The 17,887-nt window shown below is 38.0% G+C and overlaps 1 protein-coding gene across 1 annotated transcript in view; it reads right to left on the reverse strand.

The window, feature by feature from the left end:
- Window positions 1-2,732: 2,732 nt before the first annotated feature.
- LOC134351497 (zinc finger C3H1 domain-containing protein) overlaps window positions 2,733-17,887 on the reverse strand; it is a 73,517-nt gene continuing 58,362 nt past the window's right edge. The window contains exons 23-35 of the mRNA XM_063057719.1: window positions 17,122-17,313; window positions 15,613-15,853; window positions 15,419-15,524; window positions 15,026-15,224; window positions 13,994-14,088; window positions 8,545-8,655; window positions 8,244-8,348; window positions 7,567-7,732; window positions 5,450-5,550; window positions 5,211-5,312; window positions 4,330-4,372; window positions 3,919-3,981; window positions 2,733-3,714 (exon numbers count right to left, since the gene is read on the reverse strand). Coding sequence (XP_062913789.1) covers window positions 3,583-3,714; window positions 3,919-3,981; window positions 4,330-4,372; window positions 5,211-5,312; window positions 5,450-5,550; window positions 7,567-7,732; window positions 8,244-8,348; window positions 8,545-8,655; window positions 13,994-14,088; window positions 15,026-15,224; window positions 15,419-15,524; window positions 15,613-15,853; window positions 17,122-17,313 — 1,656 coding nt within the window. The 3' untranslated portion in view covers window positions 2,733-3,582. The remainder of the gene's footprint in view (window positions 3,715-3,918; window positions 3,982-4,329; window positions 4,373-5,210; window positions 5,313-5,449; window positions 5,551-7,566; window positions 7,733-8,243; window positions 8,349-8,544; window positions 8,656-13,993; window positions 14,089-15,025; window positions 15,225-15,418; window positions 15,525-15,612; window positions 15,854-17,121; window positions 17,314-17,887) is intronic.

The following is a 17,887-nucleotide window of genomic DNA, read 5'->3' on the forward strand; positions in this document are numbered from 1 at the left end:
AGTTTATACGTTCTCCATGTGACCTTCCCCCAGATGCTCTGATTTCCTCCCACATTCCAAAAATGTACAGTTAAGGTTATGAGTTGTGGGTGTGCTATGTTGATGCCAGAAACATGGCAATACTTACAGGCTGCCCAGCACAAGCCTTGCTGATTTGACACAAACATTTCACTGTTTTTGATGTACATGTGACAAATGAAGCAGATCTTTCTTTATCTAACACAACAAGGTTGTACTTCTTTCCTTTCCAAGTGCAACATACTTCATTTAAAAGGAAATATGAGGAATCTGGTTCACAGGAACCAGTGTTGTGTCCACTATGTTTCATATGATATGCTAATAATTTGGATAGTGGAATTTATGGCTTTGTGGCCAGGTTTACAGACCTGCAAAGATAGATGGAGTGGCAGATAGCACTGAGGAAGCAGGGGGCCTCGGACAGATTCGGAGAATGGTGAAGTAGCAAATAGAATACAGCTTAAGAAGGTGTATGGTCATACTTTCCTTGAAGGAACAAAGGCATACAATTTTCTAAACAGCATATTCAGAAGTTGGAGGTGCAAAGAAACTTGGGAGTCCTAGTGCAGGATTCCATAAAGGTTAATTTGCAGGTTAAGTTAGGAGTAAGAAAAGCAAAGGCAATATTCACCTTCATTTTGAGAGGACTAGAATATAAAACCAAGGATGCAATGCTGAGTCTTTATAAGGCATTAGTCAGACCACATTTGGATTATTGTGAGCAATTGTGGCACCCATATCTAAGAAAGGAGGTGCTGGCATTGGAGAGCACCCAGAGAAAGTTGCAAGAGTGACCCCAAAAACATACAAGGAGCATGGGGGCCTGTATTTATTGGAGTTTAGAAGAATTGGGGGGGGGGGGTGGCAGCAGCAATCTCATTGAAACCTACCGAATATTGAAAGGCCTAAATACAGTAGATGTGCAGAAGATGTTTCCAATAGTGGGGCAGTCTAGGACCAGAGGCCACAGCACAGAAGGACTCTCCTTTAGAATAGAGATGAAGAGGAATTTCTTTAGCCAGAGTGTAGTGAATCTGTGGAATTGGGTATAGGAAGACTGACAGGTTCTTGATTAGCAAGGGCACTATAGGTTATGGTAGAAGGTAAGAGAATGAGGCTGAGAGGGAAAATAAAATCAGCCATACTCAAATGGCAGAGCAGACTCAATGAGCTGAATGGTCTAATTCTGCTCCTATGTCTTATGATCTTTTGACTACTGATCCTGCTACAACCACTCACAAATACCATTACATCACTAGTTTCTGATTTATGGATGCACGAGAGTTGATGTTTTCACTTAGTCATTTAGGCTTGTTTGTAAGCAGCCTAAATGTCACGATAAACCTTATCAAACCCACGATTTGGCTCATCTCATCACAGTGTTATTGACCCGGTTCAGATGTATGCACACAACCCAAATCTTGAGTGAATAAAGGTCACAACTTGATATTTGCACAAGACCAGTGCTCTGTTCTCATATCTGAAATGGCTCAGGAACTAAAGCACAAACCGTAGCGATCTACGGCTATGAGTATTGCATCATTGGAGATGCCTTTTTTTTTTAAGATATTAAAAGGAAGTCTTGCCTGTCATTTGTAGTTAAGCTAATAGTCCTCATGGGACTATTTTGATAAAAGGGGCAATTTTGCTGTGTTCTGACAAGTATTTTTCCCTTTACATAACATCACTAAGAAGTTACTTTGCTGCTCACAAAACCCTGCTTTATCTGATTTCTCTGCCAGATTTCCTATATGGCAACAGTGTCTACACTTAAACACTATTTAATTGGCCAAACATTTTAATTCCCATTCCAATATGTTGATCCATGGCCTCCTCGTGTGCCATGATGAGGCCATCCTCAGGGTGAATGATCAATACCTTAAATTCCATCTGGGTGCCTTCCAACCTGTTGGTATAAGTATCAATCTCTCCTTCTGGTGAAGGAAATTTCATCCCCCCCCCCCCCCACCTCCTCTATTCCCAACTCTGGCCTTTCACTTCTTCTCACTTGCCTATTACATCCCCCGGGTCCCCTCCTCCTTCCTTTTCTCCTATTGCCTATTCTCCCCTCCTCAGATTCCTTCCTCTCCAACCCTTGATCTTTCCCACCAACCTGGCTTCACCTATTACCTTCCAGCTAGGCTCTTTCCCCTACCCCCCAACTTTTAAACCAGGCACACACCCCTTCCCTCTCAGACCCAAAGAAGGGTCTCAGCCCGAAACATTAGCTATTTATTCTTTTCCCTAGATGCTGCCTGACCTGCCGAGTTCCTCTAGCATTTTGTGTTACTTTTTTTTCTGTGAAGCATTCTGGGACAGTGTGAAAAACTGAATTCAAACTCTTGACCTGAAGGGGAACGGAAAAATCTAAGGTCATAGTCGACTGTATCAGCTACCTGAAAAACTAATCAAACTCATTGATTTCACTGCTGTTGGTGGGACTGACTGGATTTTAAATGGCTCTCCTTTAGTGCCGTAAAAGTACCAGCACATTCAATGTAAAACTGCTTTAGATTTACGTTACTTTAAAGCTCATTCCTCATCTAAGAGGTATCAAAAGCTGCAACAAAATCAATGTATTTTCTGCACAGAGGTATTTTTATTCTACCTCTGATTTCAACAACCTGTTATACCCAACTGCCACTAAAACCATTTTGACAATGTTGAGATATCTGATATTCAATATCTTAAAAAAGACAAAAAGCTTTATTTTGATAAATCATGTATTGAAAATACTCAAATATAAACACATTGTATAAGAATACTTACAAAGTAACTATTTAGTACAAAAGTTTATTCATCAAATACTTGTCATTCTTCAAGTTTTGTTTAAACCATAAAATAAATAAATTTTCACAAACCAAGATTGCACATAAATTTTGACCAGCCTCAAAAACTGATGCACTGGCATGCATAAAATTTAGTATTCCAACTTTTCCACTGCAGTAGGTCTCGTCTTCAAGTATGTTAATACATAAAACAGAGTCCTTGCGGCAGCAAGCCCATCACACTGAATTGTACAAGAAAGGGTAAAATGCAACCCTTCCTGGAATCTTCACCAGGCAAGTAGTCACTTTAGACTCTGTACCATGGCAATAACACTTTCTTTGAAACCTGCTGCTTTTGAACCTGCAATAAAAAAAATCTCAACAGAAGTTTAACGAGGGAAGGGATAGAGGGGAGAGAGGGGAGGAAATCTGCCCTATTCATGTGCATAAAACTGCACTAAATGTAGCCAATTTTACATGCATCAGTTTGCTCAAGACTAAAGACAAACATTAAGAAAGAAAAAGGATTCATCATTGTGAAGTACCATACTTACGGACGTGATGTTACGAGAATCTGACAGGGCCCTGAGAGGCCAAGTAGAGTTCATGGATCTTGCTTTGGGTCACGGGTGTGTAAACTCCGATGGTTTTTGACCACGAAGGTAGAAAGTCGGAGGACAAGTGTGCATCTCCACTCATTTTTACCTGCATCTGCAGACATCAGCTACAGAGGAGCCAGGTCTTGAAGAGCCACCTCTTAACGTGGGGGATGTGGCAAGATTTTTATGCTCTGTAATCAATGCCCTCTGTTCTGGGAAGGGCTTAAATTTAAGAGCTCATCTAAGCTGACGCCAATCTCCTGGCACCTGGCAACTAGTTTTCTGAGATTATCAGTTTTACCTCCTTCTGAAGCTTCAAACAAGAGTTGCTGAAAGAGATAGGGGAAGCACTTAAGTAAATCTTAGTCGCTGAATAAATATTGCCTTGTCAGTGGAAATGGTTGCATTTATAAAAATCTGTATAATCTCTTTTTGCAAACTAGAAAAACTCAATTCTATTTTATATAATTCAGCTGTTTAAATTATGTATGAATTACAGAAAATTAAAAAGAAACATAAGTGGGAAACTTTACATCTTTCCATAGCGATGCACAAAGCGGTAACTTCTGAAGAGCTCGTTGGTAAAGGTGCCGAACCTGGAAAAAACAGCAGATAGCCAGTGGGAGTACTTATGTAAGGACTAAAAATTCATGAGAAAAACACACAACTACTACAATGGCTTCAATTAGATTTATAAAATTTCATACAGATAATACATTTTCAATGTGCATTGGTCTATACAAGGAGCAGGGACAAAAACCAAATAACAATGATTAAAATCTTGAGAGAAAGCCTAAGCAAATGAACAAAATGGAATTAAGTAATATTGTTTTGGAGGGAAAAAAAATTAGCAAAACTAAATGCTAATAAATTTACTTTATAACAAGAACTCAATGACTGAATTCTGCATAAGAGAACCAAGAATGCAAATCATATAGACATACCTCATTCTGGTGGTCCCTCAACATGCTTTCAACAACTATGGCTCTAATGCAAAGAAAAACAGAACAGGTTTATTTATATTTCAAGGTTCGTGGCTATTACATAGATAAGATGTAGAAAGTCAAAGTATATTAATATTGACATTCAAGACATCTGTGGTTAAGCTCCATTTTTGTAGTACTGTATTGAAAACCTTGCACTTTGTTTTTTTTTTCCTCTTTTTCCTCTCAGCTTGCACTAGTATCATTTTGTCAAAAACAGAAGATTCAGCAGATGCTGGAAATCTTGAACAATACACTCAAAATGCTGGAGGAACTCTGCAAGTTAGCCAGCATTCGTGGAAGGGAATCAGTGTTTCAGGCTGAGACTTGGCCCGAAATGTCCACTGCCTTCTGCCCCTCCGTAGAGGCTGCCTGACTTGCCAAGTTCCTCCAGCATGTGTGTGTGTTGCTGTCATTTTGTCATGAACTATGTATAATTTATATTAAGTTTAACTTCATGTTATGTCTATGCATGTGCCGTGCTGCTGTTGCAAAAGGCTGATTTTTGTGGTATTCTGTACTCTGTGCATCCATGCCTATGAGAATAAACTTGATTATGGAGATGTGTACCAACACTGGCAACAACAATGGAAAATAACTTTCATCTTAACCAGAACTAGAATTAATTTTTAAAATTTCAACTAAAATCTGTATTTCAAATTCCTACATGTTCACTGATTCAGCAAAACTAGAAAAAATAAACTAAGCTACCTGCAATGTGATTTTTTAAAAATAGCCCAAATCAATATCCAGTAAAAACCAGTACTATTCCGAATAGACTTTACCAGATGCTGACCAAATCTAATAAACAATAAAATATCAAAAATAAAACATGCAATTACATTTTCCAAATCGGCAAACAGATTGGTAGAGAATGTGTGTACATTTTCAATTGTAACTTGAGCTGCTGGATATTACCCTCCTTCCACTCCTGCTCCAGTATCCTGCATCAAGAACACAAGCAGTTCAAACCAATTTCCACATTAAATGAATTGGAAATTCCTAGCATCTGTGCAGCTAAAGATTAAAATCTATGTCCTTTAAGCTTAAAGATTTTCAGTCCAGCTTTCTACATATTTACCTTAATGCCAGTTCAACGTTAGTTGGCATCATGGAAGAGAACCCTTCCAAGGCTTTGCAATGCTGGGACTGAGGAAGGCAGCTCAGATAAAAGGAAATTACCTAAAAAAAAAGTAGTTTTAAATTTGTTAAATTTAATTTCAAAGGCATAATTCCAGAAAATTAGCATTATAAAGGCATAAAATTCATGGAAAAACTTGCATCACAAGATCAGCATCACCGTGGAATCTCTGCCCTTGAAATTGGTGGTGAGCCATTACCCTGATGATGACATGGCTTGCCAGGCACTTCAGGAATGAGTTAACAATTACCATACTACCAATGAACCTGACACACATTTGCTCCTTTAAAAGGACATCCATGAAATTACAATAAATTAACTAGCAATTTTAAATAAAAGTCTTAAATTACCCAACTGCACCCCTGGATTATTTGTCCAAAGCCCAAGACAACAACCAAAAACAAAATTAATATGTCCCAGTATCCCTATTAGAAAGATCTTAGATTTTATAACAAATGAGGAAAGCCCACGTTACCATTTTGGTAGATGAACAGAATACAATAACAACATTAAAATTTCACAACATAGCAAAACATATATATAGGAACATGGATGATCTGACTATAATCTTAGCTCTACATTCTTGTCTACCAGCAGTAAACCTGTACACCCTTGTTTATCAAGGATCTATCAACGGTTTCAAAAATATTCACACTTTGCTTCCACTACCCTTTGAGACAGAGCTCCAAAATCAACCCTCCAAATATTTCATCCATGGCTCCTAAACCAGCAACCTTTTTAAACTGTGAACCTGAATTTTAATTTTCCCATTAAAGTAAGAGTTTTCTCTACATATGAAAAGCCCTCAGGGTCTTATGGTTCAATTCATTTGCACTCTAATTTCCATAAGACAAACTTCGTCTTTCCGACATTCCCTCACAGGGAGATTGAAGCACTTGAGACAGCAATGTACATGCTGTCAAAATAAGCGACACCACAGCAATGTACATTGCTGTCAAAATAAGCGACACCACAGATTGTAACATCGAAACAGTGAGCTGAGGCAGGAGCAATATCCCTCTCTCTCTCGAGCCTGTGGGATGTCAAAGTATTGGGATGAACAGTTTTTTTTCCCCCCATAGATTCTAGATCCTGGTCTCGGGGGTTTGCTATAGCTTGGATGGTGGGTGGTAGACGGGTGATGCTTTTCCTGAGGCACACAGGGGAATGGGAGTAGGGAGAGTTGATGCTTTTGGTGTTGGTTGTGCATGGGAGGGGAAGGGGGCTTTAGGGTTCTAACGTTTTTTTGTCATTCATTTTCTGGGCACTTTCTTCTGTTTCATTAATGTCCTTTAAGAATAAGAATTTCAGGTTGTATTCTGTATGCATTCTCTGATATTAAATGGAACTGCTGAAATATCTTATTGGCCAGTAAACTCTGCATGTAATCTCACCAATGCCCTGTAGCTCTACTTTTCTATTTAATTTCCCTAGCAATAACAATATTAGATTTTCAAGTTAGTTCCTGTACCCGTGCACAAATTTAACATCAAACCTTCATCCAAGTTATTTATGTGAATTGCAAGAATATGGTCAAAACTTTGAATAATTTCCCTTACCCTTCATTGTTTTTTTTTGTAATTTATTTTTTATTGAATTTCGACATCCCCTTACCCTTCAGTATCAACCAGTTGAGAGATTACACCTTCTACTAATTCTGGTCTGCAAGGTTCATCCAGTTAAAATATCTTTAATCACCACAATAAAGCAAAAGTAATTCTTAATGAGATGAACTTCTACAACTATTTAAACCACTATACACTTTCATTAAAATGCAACTATTAGAGAGATCAGATAGCATCTGTGGTATTCAAACAGGATAAACAATGATACTTCATTAGAACTGAGGTAATTGTTAGAAACATAGATGTTTTAAATTGCAGAACTTGTTTGGCGGGAATGAACAAGACAAAAGGAATACCTTTGAAAGGATGGCCATTATTATTGTTTTGACTGTACATTTACAAAACCATTACATGGGTAACTAATGATGAGGGACATGAAGGACTCTTGCATATGTAATGTTTTAGTTTACGTAAAAAGTATTGGTGATTTACCTGATTATGAAATTCATAACTGGTCCAATATTTGGCAGAGCTGAATGGGATAGGCATTCTTGTAGGGACAGTGACCAAACATCTGTGAACCAGGTCTGTAAACAGCTTGAAGTCTCTCATCCTGTTCTTAGTCTCAACTAGCTGTTTATTGGTAAAAACTAGGTAACTGCAGAGAAAACACCCAACTTTCATTATATTGATAACAACAGGAAGTGAAGGCATTAATTACATGATTATGTTCAGACTAAGGAGCAAAGTTCTCTTTGCATCAAATATAGAACAGTACAGCACAGAAACAGGCCCTTTGCCCCAGAATGCCCATGCCAATCATGCCATCTAAATTATTTTCATCTGGCTGCACCAGAGACATATACCTCTTTTCCTTCCTTGTTCATGTGTCTGCCCAAATGCCTCTAACATCATCTGCTTCCAACCCCTCCCCTGGCAGTGGGTTGTGTACAAATTGCCTTTAGATTTTCCAAACTCACCTTAAATCTATTTTCTCTAGAACAGGGGTTCCCAACATTTTTTTATGCCACAGATCAATACCATTAAGCAAGGGCTCTGTGGACCCCATTTGGGAATCCCTGCTCTGGAATTCGGCTTTCACTGTGAGGAACAAAGTTCTGACTATCTATGGTGCTCAGGTCACCCCCAACCTCCAATTCTTTACTTACTCCAGCCAGATCAGTTTCAATACATCATTCTGCATAACTGTACTCAGAGCTGCTTCAAATGTGTCCATAGCTTCTCTTGTGCTCGCATTAATGGACTGCCATAAGCTGTTACAAGGCAAAATATTAAAAAAAAATTGAGAGAGATATTTAAGATTAGCAAAACAGACAGGGCAGTACATCTATAGATCATGCCCATGACTTTTAATAACATTCCACATTAATAACATTTCAATAACATTTATACATAGTTTACACTTGATGAAAGACAAGACAGTTCAGAATTATGCATCAGATTTCTTACCAGAATATGAGCCATAGATAGGGTATTTGTGTGTTTAGTCGCTCTCCATTCAACATTTCTTTACGTGAAGGTGCTCTGAAGTCGTAAGGCATTGGATAATTTAGGAGGTAGCTAATGAGAAGAGAGAAAGCCAAAGTACATTGTCAACTTAATCAAAATAACTTCCAGCTTGCTGTTTTATACAAATCTTTCTTAGTTTGTTTAGTTATGAGCATTAAACATGATCAGCGGCTGAATCAATGGTGATAAATACTGCAATACGTTCAAAGATTAAAAAGTTAAATGAATCACAGCAGATTCATCACAACAGATGATAATCACAAAATAGAGGGATAATTGAAAAAAAAATCCTGTCAACTCTGAACAAACATTGTTTCAAGATGCTGGCACCTAATTCTGCATGTCTGAAATGCTACAGCTACCTTATCACTCATCATCTAACTCTCCCAGGCTTCAAGTCAACTTAACCTCATGTCAGCATTTCTCAAAGGCTGCTTGAAAAGTTTAGGTGGATATAGCTGGTTTTCAAACCACATACCTAAACCTTTAAAAAAGTACCTACTTATTAAAAAAATGTGGCAAAACATGCATAATACCCATCAGAAAACATTTCATTTTTGTTTGTTAAGCTGCACAGCGTTCTGAAAACTACCTCCATATGTCAACACATTCTCAAAGAGAAATGGGTGCCTGAAATGTTGATTTATTTCTCAGAAATACCCCATCATGAACTGACCCTGCCAGATAATTATACAAAAATAACCTACAGAGGAATAAACACGACACATCAACAAATACAGTTCAATGGCAGTGAAGCAGGCATAATACAGGCCACCAAGTATGAAGGTTGTGAGGTCAAATTCCACTCCAGAACATTGATTGCAAAAATCCAACATGATGCAAATGGCTGGCATAGATTTGGTGAACAGCCTGTTTCCATGCTGTAGGTTAGGACTACAACTTTAAATATGTAAAATCCACCACCACCACACACAAAGCTCCAGTTTGAAATTCTGCACTTTAGAAGTCCATATGGTTGTTAAGCGAGAAGTGAATTTTAAGAGGTAGCAGACTTCAAATGATGTGCAGGTATGATTAAATCTTGAATTACATTGAAAGGGAACAGAATTTTCATTAGGGAACAGTTTTCAGAACTAGGGATAGAAAAAATTGATTTAACTTGAACCTAAACTGATTTAACTTCAGCTGCCAAATGCAAATGATCTGATTTCAAAGAGATCCATCAACATGGGATCTAATATGGAAAAAGCATTCAATTCCAAAGAATCCAAAACCAAGCATTCCTCAGCCCAAAAATTATACTTGCATTGTAGACAGCTAATGAGTAATTCTGGTTTAAATTAACAGTTTTATCAGTTAATCCATTTTTCATGTCTTAAAGAAAGTAGTAGTTCACATTCGGCGCAGAGTTAGGTGGTGTTACAGACCAATTTAACAAAACATAGCTGAAAGAATGAATCTTGCAAGACAAAGTGAAAAGTTCGATTTGAAATATACAAGGCTTAAAAGTGCAGGTACAGTCAATCTGGATGACATGAGAATGTTGGCATTCATTTCTAGAGGAATAGAGTATAGGAGCAGGGATGTGATGTTGAGGCTCTATAAGGCGCTGGTGAGACCTCACTTGGAGTACTGTGGGCAGTTTTGGTCTCCTTATTTAAGAAAGGATGTGCTGACGTTGGAGAGGGTACAGAGAAGATTCACTAGAATGATTTCGGGAATGAGAGGGTTAACATATGAGGAACATTTGTCCGCTCTTGGACTGTATTCCTTGGAGTTTAGAAGAATGAGGGGAGAGCTCAGAAACATTTTGAATGTTGAAAGGCATGGGACAGAGTGGATGTGGCAAAGTTGTTTCCCATGATGGGGGAGTCTAGTACGAGAGGGCATGACTTCAGGATTGAAGGGCGCCCTTTCAGAACAGAAATGCGAAAAAATTTTTTTAGTCAGAGGGTGGTGAATCTATGGAATTTGTTGCCACGGGCAGCAGTGGAGGTCAAGTCATTGGGTATATTTAAGGCAGAGATTGATAGGTATCTGAGTAGCCAGGGCATCAAAGGTTACGGTGAGAAGGCGGGGCAGTGGGACTAAATAGGATAAAATGGATCAGCTCATGATAAAATGGTGGAGCAGACTCGATGGGTCGAATGGCCTACTTCTGCTCCTTTGTCTTATGGTCTTATGGAGAATGTAAGTTGCAACAGGGTGCAATGTAGTGGCTAGTATTCTGAAAAGGATCACGAAGGTTAACAGAAGTCAACAAAGATTGGTATAACAGTTTAAGAGACTAAGGCAGGATTTTAAAAAATGACAAAACAGATAATCAATACATGATTATTTAAAAACTATGAGAATAAAACATCAATAGGACAGTGAAAGAGTGAGTGAGAATTAAATGCAGGACAAAGATTGTTGTAGTTTATCAGGTTAATAAATGCCAGCTCTAAGTCACCCACCTCCACTATTTTCAGCTGCTTTATCAAGGACCTTCCATCAAACATCAGAATGAGAAATGCTTATGATTGGAATTTTAATTCCATACACAACTTGCCAGAAAACAAAGCACTTTCTATCTGCTAACAGCAAGACCTAGACAATATTCAAACATGGGCTAGTAAGAGTCAAATAACCTTCAAGAAGGAAGAATCTAACTATGCCACCTCAACATTCATTTCTGAGACTCCCACATTATCCTGGGGGTCACTGCACTGACGAGAAACTCACTTGACCAATGACGTGAGGTCAGAGGTAGAGTATCTGCCAAGAATGACTCCGCTTTCGCCACTTCAAAGTCTTTCCAATACTTACGAAGCACAGTTCAGTGGCATGAAATCGTACTCTTCACTTGTCTGGACGAAGGCAAATCGAACAACATTCATGCAAGTCAACATTATCTAGGATAAAGAAACCTGCTAGTTTGCATCCATCCACCACCTAAATATTAATTCATTCCATGCACCAGCATCAGCCATAACTCTAGATAAGGGGATCCCAACCTGGGGTCAATGGACCTCTTAAGGTTGAGAACCCCTGCTCTAGAGTCTCATCTACAAATGGTATTGTGGTAAATGGTTCTGGCTACTGCAAAGGTACCTCCTAAAACTTTAATCTCTGCCCATGAACAAGTAGAAAGGCAGTAGGCACAAATATACAGCACCATCTACAGGTTCTCCTCCAAATAATACATCATACAGACTGAGAAATGTATTGTTACTCCTTTGTAGTCATTGTCATACATCCTGAGATTCCTCACCCAACAGCATTGCCTTTTCAGCAGGACTGTAGTGGTGTAAATTGCTGCCCACAGTCACCTCAATCTCAATAATTAGAGATGAGCAACTAATGCCAACAGGCTCATCCTGAAAAAGCCCACATCTAGATTGCTAGAGATTGCGTGAAACTCAAAAGTGGTAGATTGTCTAACCAACGTTTCAAAAGACAACATGGTATTTTTAGAGTGGTGTAAACTACATTTTAAAAATACTATATCAACAAATAAAACTAAACAGCAAAGTTGAGGAAAATCAAAATAGTGGAAAAAGAAAAATACTTGTGTCTCCAAACAAAGCATACCACAGGGAGAACTGCAAAGCAGTGCTCCCATACTATTTTCAACGTAAACATTTTAATTCTGCACAACAGCATGAATGGAAGCCACTGACACGAAGGAAGCCTTGAACACCACCTTCATTGCTGCCCTAAACGCTCGTGGCAAAATGGGCAAAAGAGAAAGGGAGAGAAAAGCAAGAATGACTAGAGTGAGTATCATATACATTACCTCACTTAAGACAGAAGAGACTGCAGATGCTGGGAAATGGAACAAGTTCAGAATGTTAGAAGAACTCAGTGGGTCAATTAGCATCTTTGGAGGCAAACGGTGCAAGTACAAAAGGTAATTTTTGGGTGAGGAATTCCTGGTTTTGGATTCTTTGCAATTGTGTTTTTTTTTCCCCATATTGGATCCCATGTTGATGGGTCTCAATTCAGATCACTTGCACTCAAGGATACGACAGATGATGATCTGGCAGCTGGGAAAGCTTGCATTAAGTTCAATCAATTTATTTGACGCTGGGAAGATCCTGACCCCAGTTCATTGGTATGCGAATAACAGTTTGGTTGAGTCAGGTGGGATGGGGAATTTGGGCAAGTGGAGGGGGGCAGGGATCTGGGGAAATGAGCGTGATGAACAAAAGGAGAAAAACACATGAAACATTGTGGCCTTGAGCAGGTGTACCGAGAAAAGATTTGTCTTCATTACTTCAATGTCTATAAATTCAAATTCTGATTAAGGTATCATGAAAAAACATTTTTAGGATCACAAAATCATTATTGCTAAAGAGGTCATTCCATCCAAGCTCTTGGCAATCAAGTTAATTCTATCTTCTTGAATATTCCCCCAATGCTATGCATTTAAAAAAAATTACCTTCAAATATTTAGCCAAATCTGTTTTGAAAACCACAACTGAATCTGTAACTACAAAGCATTTATGCAGTGCAATGCAGATCACAAGACGGAGATGTATGTGTATATATATAAAATTTTTTTTATACAAAAAGAACTTACTTCACATTATACATTAAGCAGAATCATACTGCAACGAATAGGCCTCATGTTCAACATGCCTGTGCTGAACATGATGGTAAATTAAACTAAATATCTTCTGCCTGCACATGTTCCATATCCCTCCATTCCCTGCATATTCAGGTGCCTATCTAAAAAGGCCTTAACATCCTTATTGCATTTGCTTCCACCACCCAACCTCTGGAAACCTGTTCTGGGCACCTTGGGTATAAAAATGGCCCACACACTTCCTTTAAACTAGTCCCTCACCAAATGCATGTCATTGATTATTTGAATCTAACATTATCTTTGCAAATTGACATCTCTTAATCCATTGGCCTTCTACTCATTGGCACAAGTTTAACTTAGCCTCGAGTTTGTGCACAACGATCAAATCGCCATATCCACTTTGCTCCATAGAGAGTTTCAGATTTTCTATTCTATACGCAAGTGAAATCTATTCCAGTAAATGTTTTCTGCACCTCCTCAAAAGTTTCATATCATTTCTGAAGTAGGATGACCAAAGGTGAATATATCGAAATTTTAAAATAGTCTCTTTGCTTTCCTGTATTGCATGCATGGTGTCAATGATTTTCTTATACACCTTATCATTTGGTTGTTTATCAAACCTATATTATAGTAGCATGGGAATTGTAACTGTCAGAAAAGACAGCTACTGATGCATTTGGCTTACCTGTCATATAAAAGAAAGTAAAATTCCTTAAATGTAATTACACTATAAAGCACAAATTTTATTGGACTAGCAAGATGCAAAAAGAAAAAAAGCATTCTTAAAAAGTTTAAACTTAAATTTATTAAAAAATTAGGAAACTAAATGAAAAATCCTACTAATGCTTCCAAACATACCGTAAAATATAAGCAGGGTCATGATCAGGGACATCCCCCTCAAAAAAGGAGTTGACAAACTCTTGAAACAAAGCTGGAACGATGTCTATCCTTTTCTGCAATGAATGATAATAGTTCTTACGTGAAAAATATTTCACAATAAACAAGTACAATTTGTGATTCAATGTAAAATATGGCTATTTGCAATTAAAATGCAGAGTATTTTTAATTATCTGCATTTACTGTACAGAAAGAAATATTTTTCAACACGTACCAACATGAGGAAAGCTATTTCATGTGTTGAAGATTGTTTCTCACACAGGCAAAGTGTAAATGTTCAAGAGAAAAGATTGGCTTTGAGGGGGATACATAAAGGGCATACATCTACCAATCTTAATCTCATTTCTCCCCAAATAAATAATGACCAGCACTTTGTTTTCATTCCTTGGGAGGTAAAGGACATTAACAAGACTATATGGGTTATTTCAAGTAACAATATGAGTTAACAAGTCCCAGGTCAGCTGGCGAAAAGAGGACAACAGGGTCCCTTCAGTAAGGAAGTTTTTTAATTAAGCTTATATAAAAAATAACTGGGATCTTGTGATTCTTTCCCACAGGTTTGCTGAAATTAATCTCAGTACCTGTCATACTAGATTCTGGCAAGTTTAAAAACCTCAAGGTGACAAATCCAGTGGTTTCAACAAAAGACAACCACATCCCGAATCTCCAGCTGCATATTGCTGACTGTTCAGAACCAAATGCATAAAAATTTGACAAGTTATTTTTAATCTTTCTTTGAAATAGCTTGCCTGTTAGCTATTTTAATTTTCCTGTTTGTTTAGCAAATCACTGAAGATGGTGCTTAAATGAAAGATAATGAAAACATTGTTCATCACTGCCATAAGATGATTACCATGATAGTCATGCATAGAAGCACTAACTCCATCAATCAAATAACATTTTTTGTAAAACTTCTGAGTCAAATGGAATCTGATTTCAATGTGTTGACCAAGAAATTTCAAAATGGAAATTTAAAAAGATTTATATACACACCACTGAAATAAAGAATTTGAATGCGTAATAGAATAACTGAGCATTATGGGGACTCCTCCTAAAAGCACAAAGCCACGCATTCACAGCATCATCAATTTGTTTTCTCTCCAAATAAAGGTCAGCTAGAGCTTCAGTGAGTTGGTAAGCAGCTGGGCAAGACTGTAGCAGTGTTTTGCAGATGTTTTCAGCAGCTTCCCACCTGAAAGACACATTTACTGCATTAAAATTTGAAATATAAATGTGAACTCAAAACAGATAAATCTAGTTTAATATTCTACAAACATCCATAAATTCCAATCATTCTCAAGTTGCACCTTACCACCACAAATTTTGACACTGAAACAGTATTGCATTTATACCTCAATGCCGTTTGAGAAATTTAAGTAACCATACCTCCCCATTAGCCTCAGTGCTGAAATCATATTTCTGTAAATTGGAAGGCAGACTGTAATCCTCTCTTCCATAGTAGAGCAATCCCCAGAACATGCTTGAACAGCATCTGAACACATTGTAAAAACATGAATTGTTATTTTGACTGGCAATTTAACACATACAAATGAAAGATACAAAGATTAATCTGAAATTACCTTCAAACAATGCAAGCAACGTATCAGGGTGCGTCTTGATATCTTCTGACGATTGCCAAGGGATGAGAAAAGGCTCCTTCATTACAAGTTTGGAAGAATTGGCTACAGCTGGATCGAAGAATTTGGAAGGAAGACTGTTGAATTCAATGAGGTGAATGTACGCTAACCACGCCAGGCAGCATTCATCTGCATTTAAATATTCTGCCACACTTTTGTTACCATCTGAAGTTTTCAAGGCATTCTGTAAAATACATGTCAAAACTACAGATAAAAAACTCTCAATTTTCACATTACTTTTGCCAAGTGCATAACAGAATTGAAAGCTACCAATACAGGATGCAACTTCTCTTAACATCAGCATTATAGCTACAAAGCTCTTTAAAAATGACGTTACTTTAATAGCACTAAAATGCAAACTGTAACATCAATTCAGATGAATTGCTACAATTTCAACAGTGGGAATACTCCCACTGAATGTCTTCTCTGAAGTAATTCAAGCTTATCAACTTTTCCACAGAAAGAAAGTCCTCTCTACCATTTTAGTCAATCTCTAGGGCATTCTCTTAATAGACTTTGTTTCTTTTTCTAAAACATGGCATTCACAAATGAACACAATATGCAGCTGTGGTTTAACCAGCATTTGAAAAGCTTATGAAAAATTTAACATTTGCCAAATACTACAGCTGCTGGATGTTAGGGAGTATTCTGGAGTTCTAGTATATAGCAAATACTACAGCCAGTCTTCAGACCTGAACATGGAGTGTAGATTGAATTTAAAATGCAGCTCTGATCAATGGTCTTCCAGAAGCTACAGATTGGTGTTGATTGCAAACCAGGAAACCATCACTTGATGTCTGCATATGCATGAATGCAGCCAGAAAACGAGCTAATGCTGAATAACATTCATTTTGGGTATCTGGAGTATGGGCGTGAAGGAAGTGGTGTGTGAAAACTATATGTAATTCAAAAGGAAGCATTGTAGATGCATTGTAACTACAGAATTGGCCTGTTACCTTTGATCTTTAGCAAATAAAAATGTCATGTAATATTGGGTCAGACAGGCCTCTTCTTCCAAGAGTGTCTCAAATATGATGCCTGATGCTCATTTTGCTGAATAAAGGCTTCTATATCCACTAGCTTCAGCGTCTCTGGTGACTTTGTTCACAGTCACAACACTGCAAATGGAGACTAAATAAGAACTGGTGATGCATTAGTTAGTGATGCACAAAGCAAGAGAAACTAGTGAGTACTCATCAAGCTCTGAAGAGGAACCACTGACTTGAAACATCAATGATATTTCTTGTTCTAAGGTGCTTCCTGACCCACTGAGTTGCCTCCATTATTTTCCCACATCTGATACATTGGCATAATCTCCTTAGTTTTGTATTTCATGCTCCAAATAAGGCCACGAGTTTCAGTAACACACTTTAAAAATAAAATTCTCAACTTGCCCCATCACTTTCAAAAGATCAGTTGCAGAATCAAGACCACCAATTCAGAAAAGTATACCTGAAAAATGGCTAGTGCATTCTGCTGCCTCCCTGTAAAGAGACTTAAGTGTACCCAAAACAGCAGAGACTGAAGCAGTTGAAAAGACAGAATTTCTGATTTTTCTGATCCTTCAATGGTTTCCATTAGAAACTGCACAAGTCGACTGCAAACATAGTCTTTTCCTTCAAATGAGTTCTCGAGCATTAAATACTGCAAGCAGAGAGAAAAAAAATAAAATGTAAGCCTCCAAATTTAGTTAATTGCCTGTTACACCGCTGACACTTATGGCAGCAATGAAGGCCCTTGACCTCTGTTTTCACTACTGTCAGTCATGAAAGTCCCAGGTGGAGACTCAGGAATACCGTCACACACAGAAGTAGAAGGATTCTTCAGTGCTGTTTTTGTAACAATTTTGTTTTACCACTCAGGGGTGTTAGCCCTGAGCTGATCCACTGAACCTGGAGGACCAGTGGACCACTCTTAGTCAGGCCTCTACCCTTTGACCCATTTGGCATGGGTGACCCTACAAAGAGCTAAAACACAAAGCCCTGACTCCAGCCAACATAGCTGTCCGGGTCATTGAGGCACACAAGCCTCCAAACCCAACAAGGTTGTGGTTCTCTTGGAGGTAAGGCTCCAAAGGACGAGCATTAAGTGCTTCTTGCCTTAGAAACTTTGTCAGTCACAAACTGGGTAATTTTCAAGCACACGGTAACAAAATTAGTAACAATATTCCTAATACACTAAGAATAATGAATAATCAGATGCAAGTTTAACCTCTCGT

Source organism: Mobula hypostoma, chromosome 9 (genome assembly GCF_963921235.1).
Source record: "Mobula hypostoma chromosome 9, sMobHyp1.1, whole genome shotgun sequence".
Lineage (NCBI taxonomy): Eukaryota > Metazoa > Chordata > Chondrichthyes > Myliobatiformes > Myliobatidae > Mobula > Mobula hypostoma.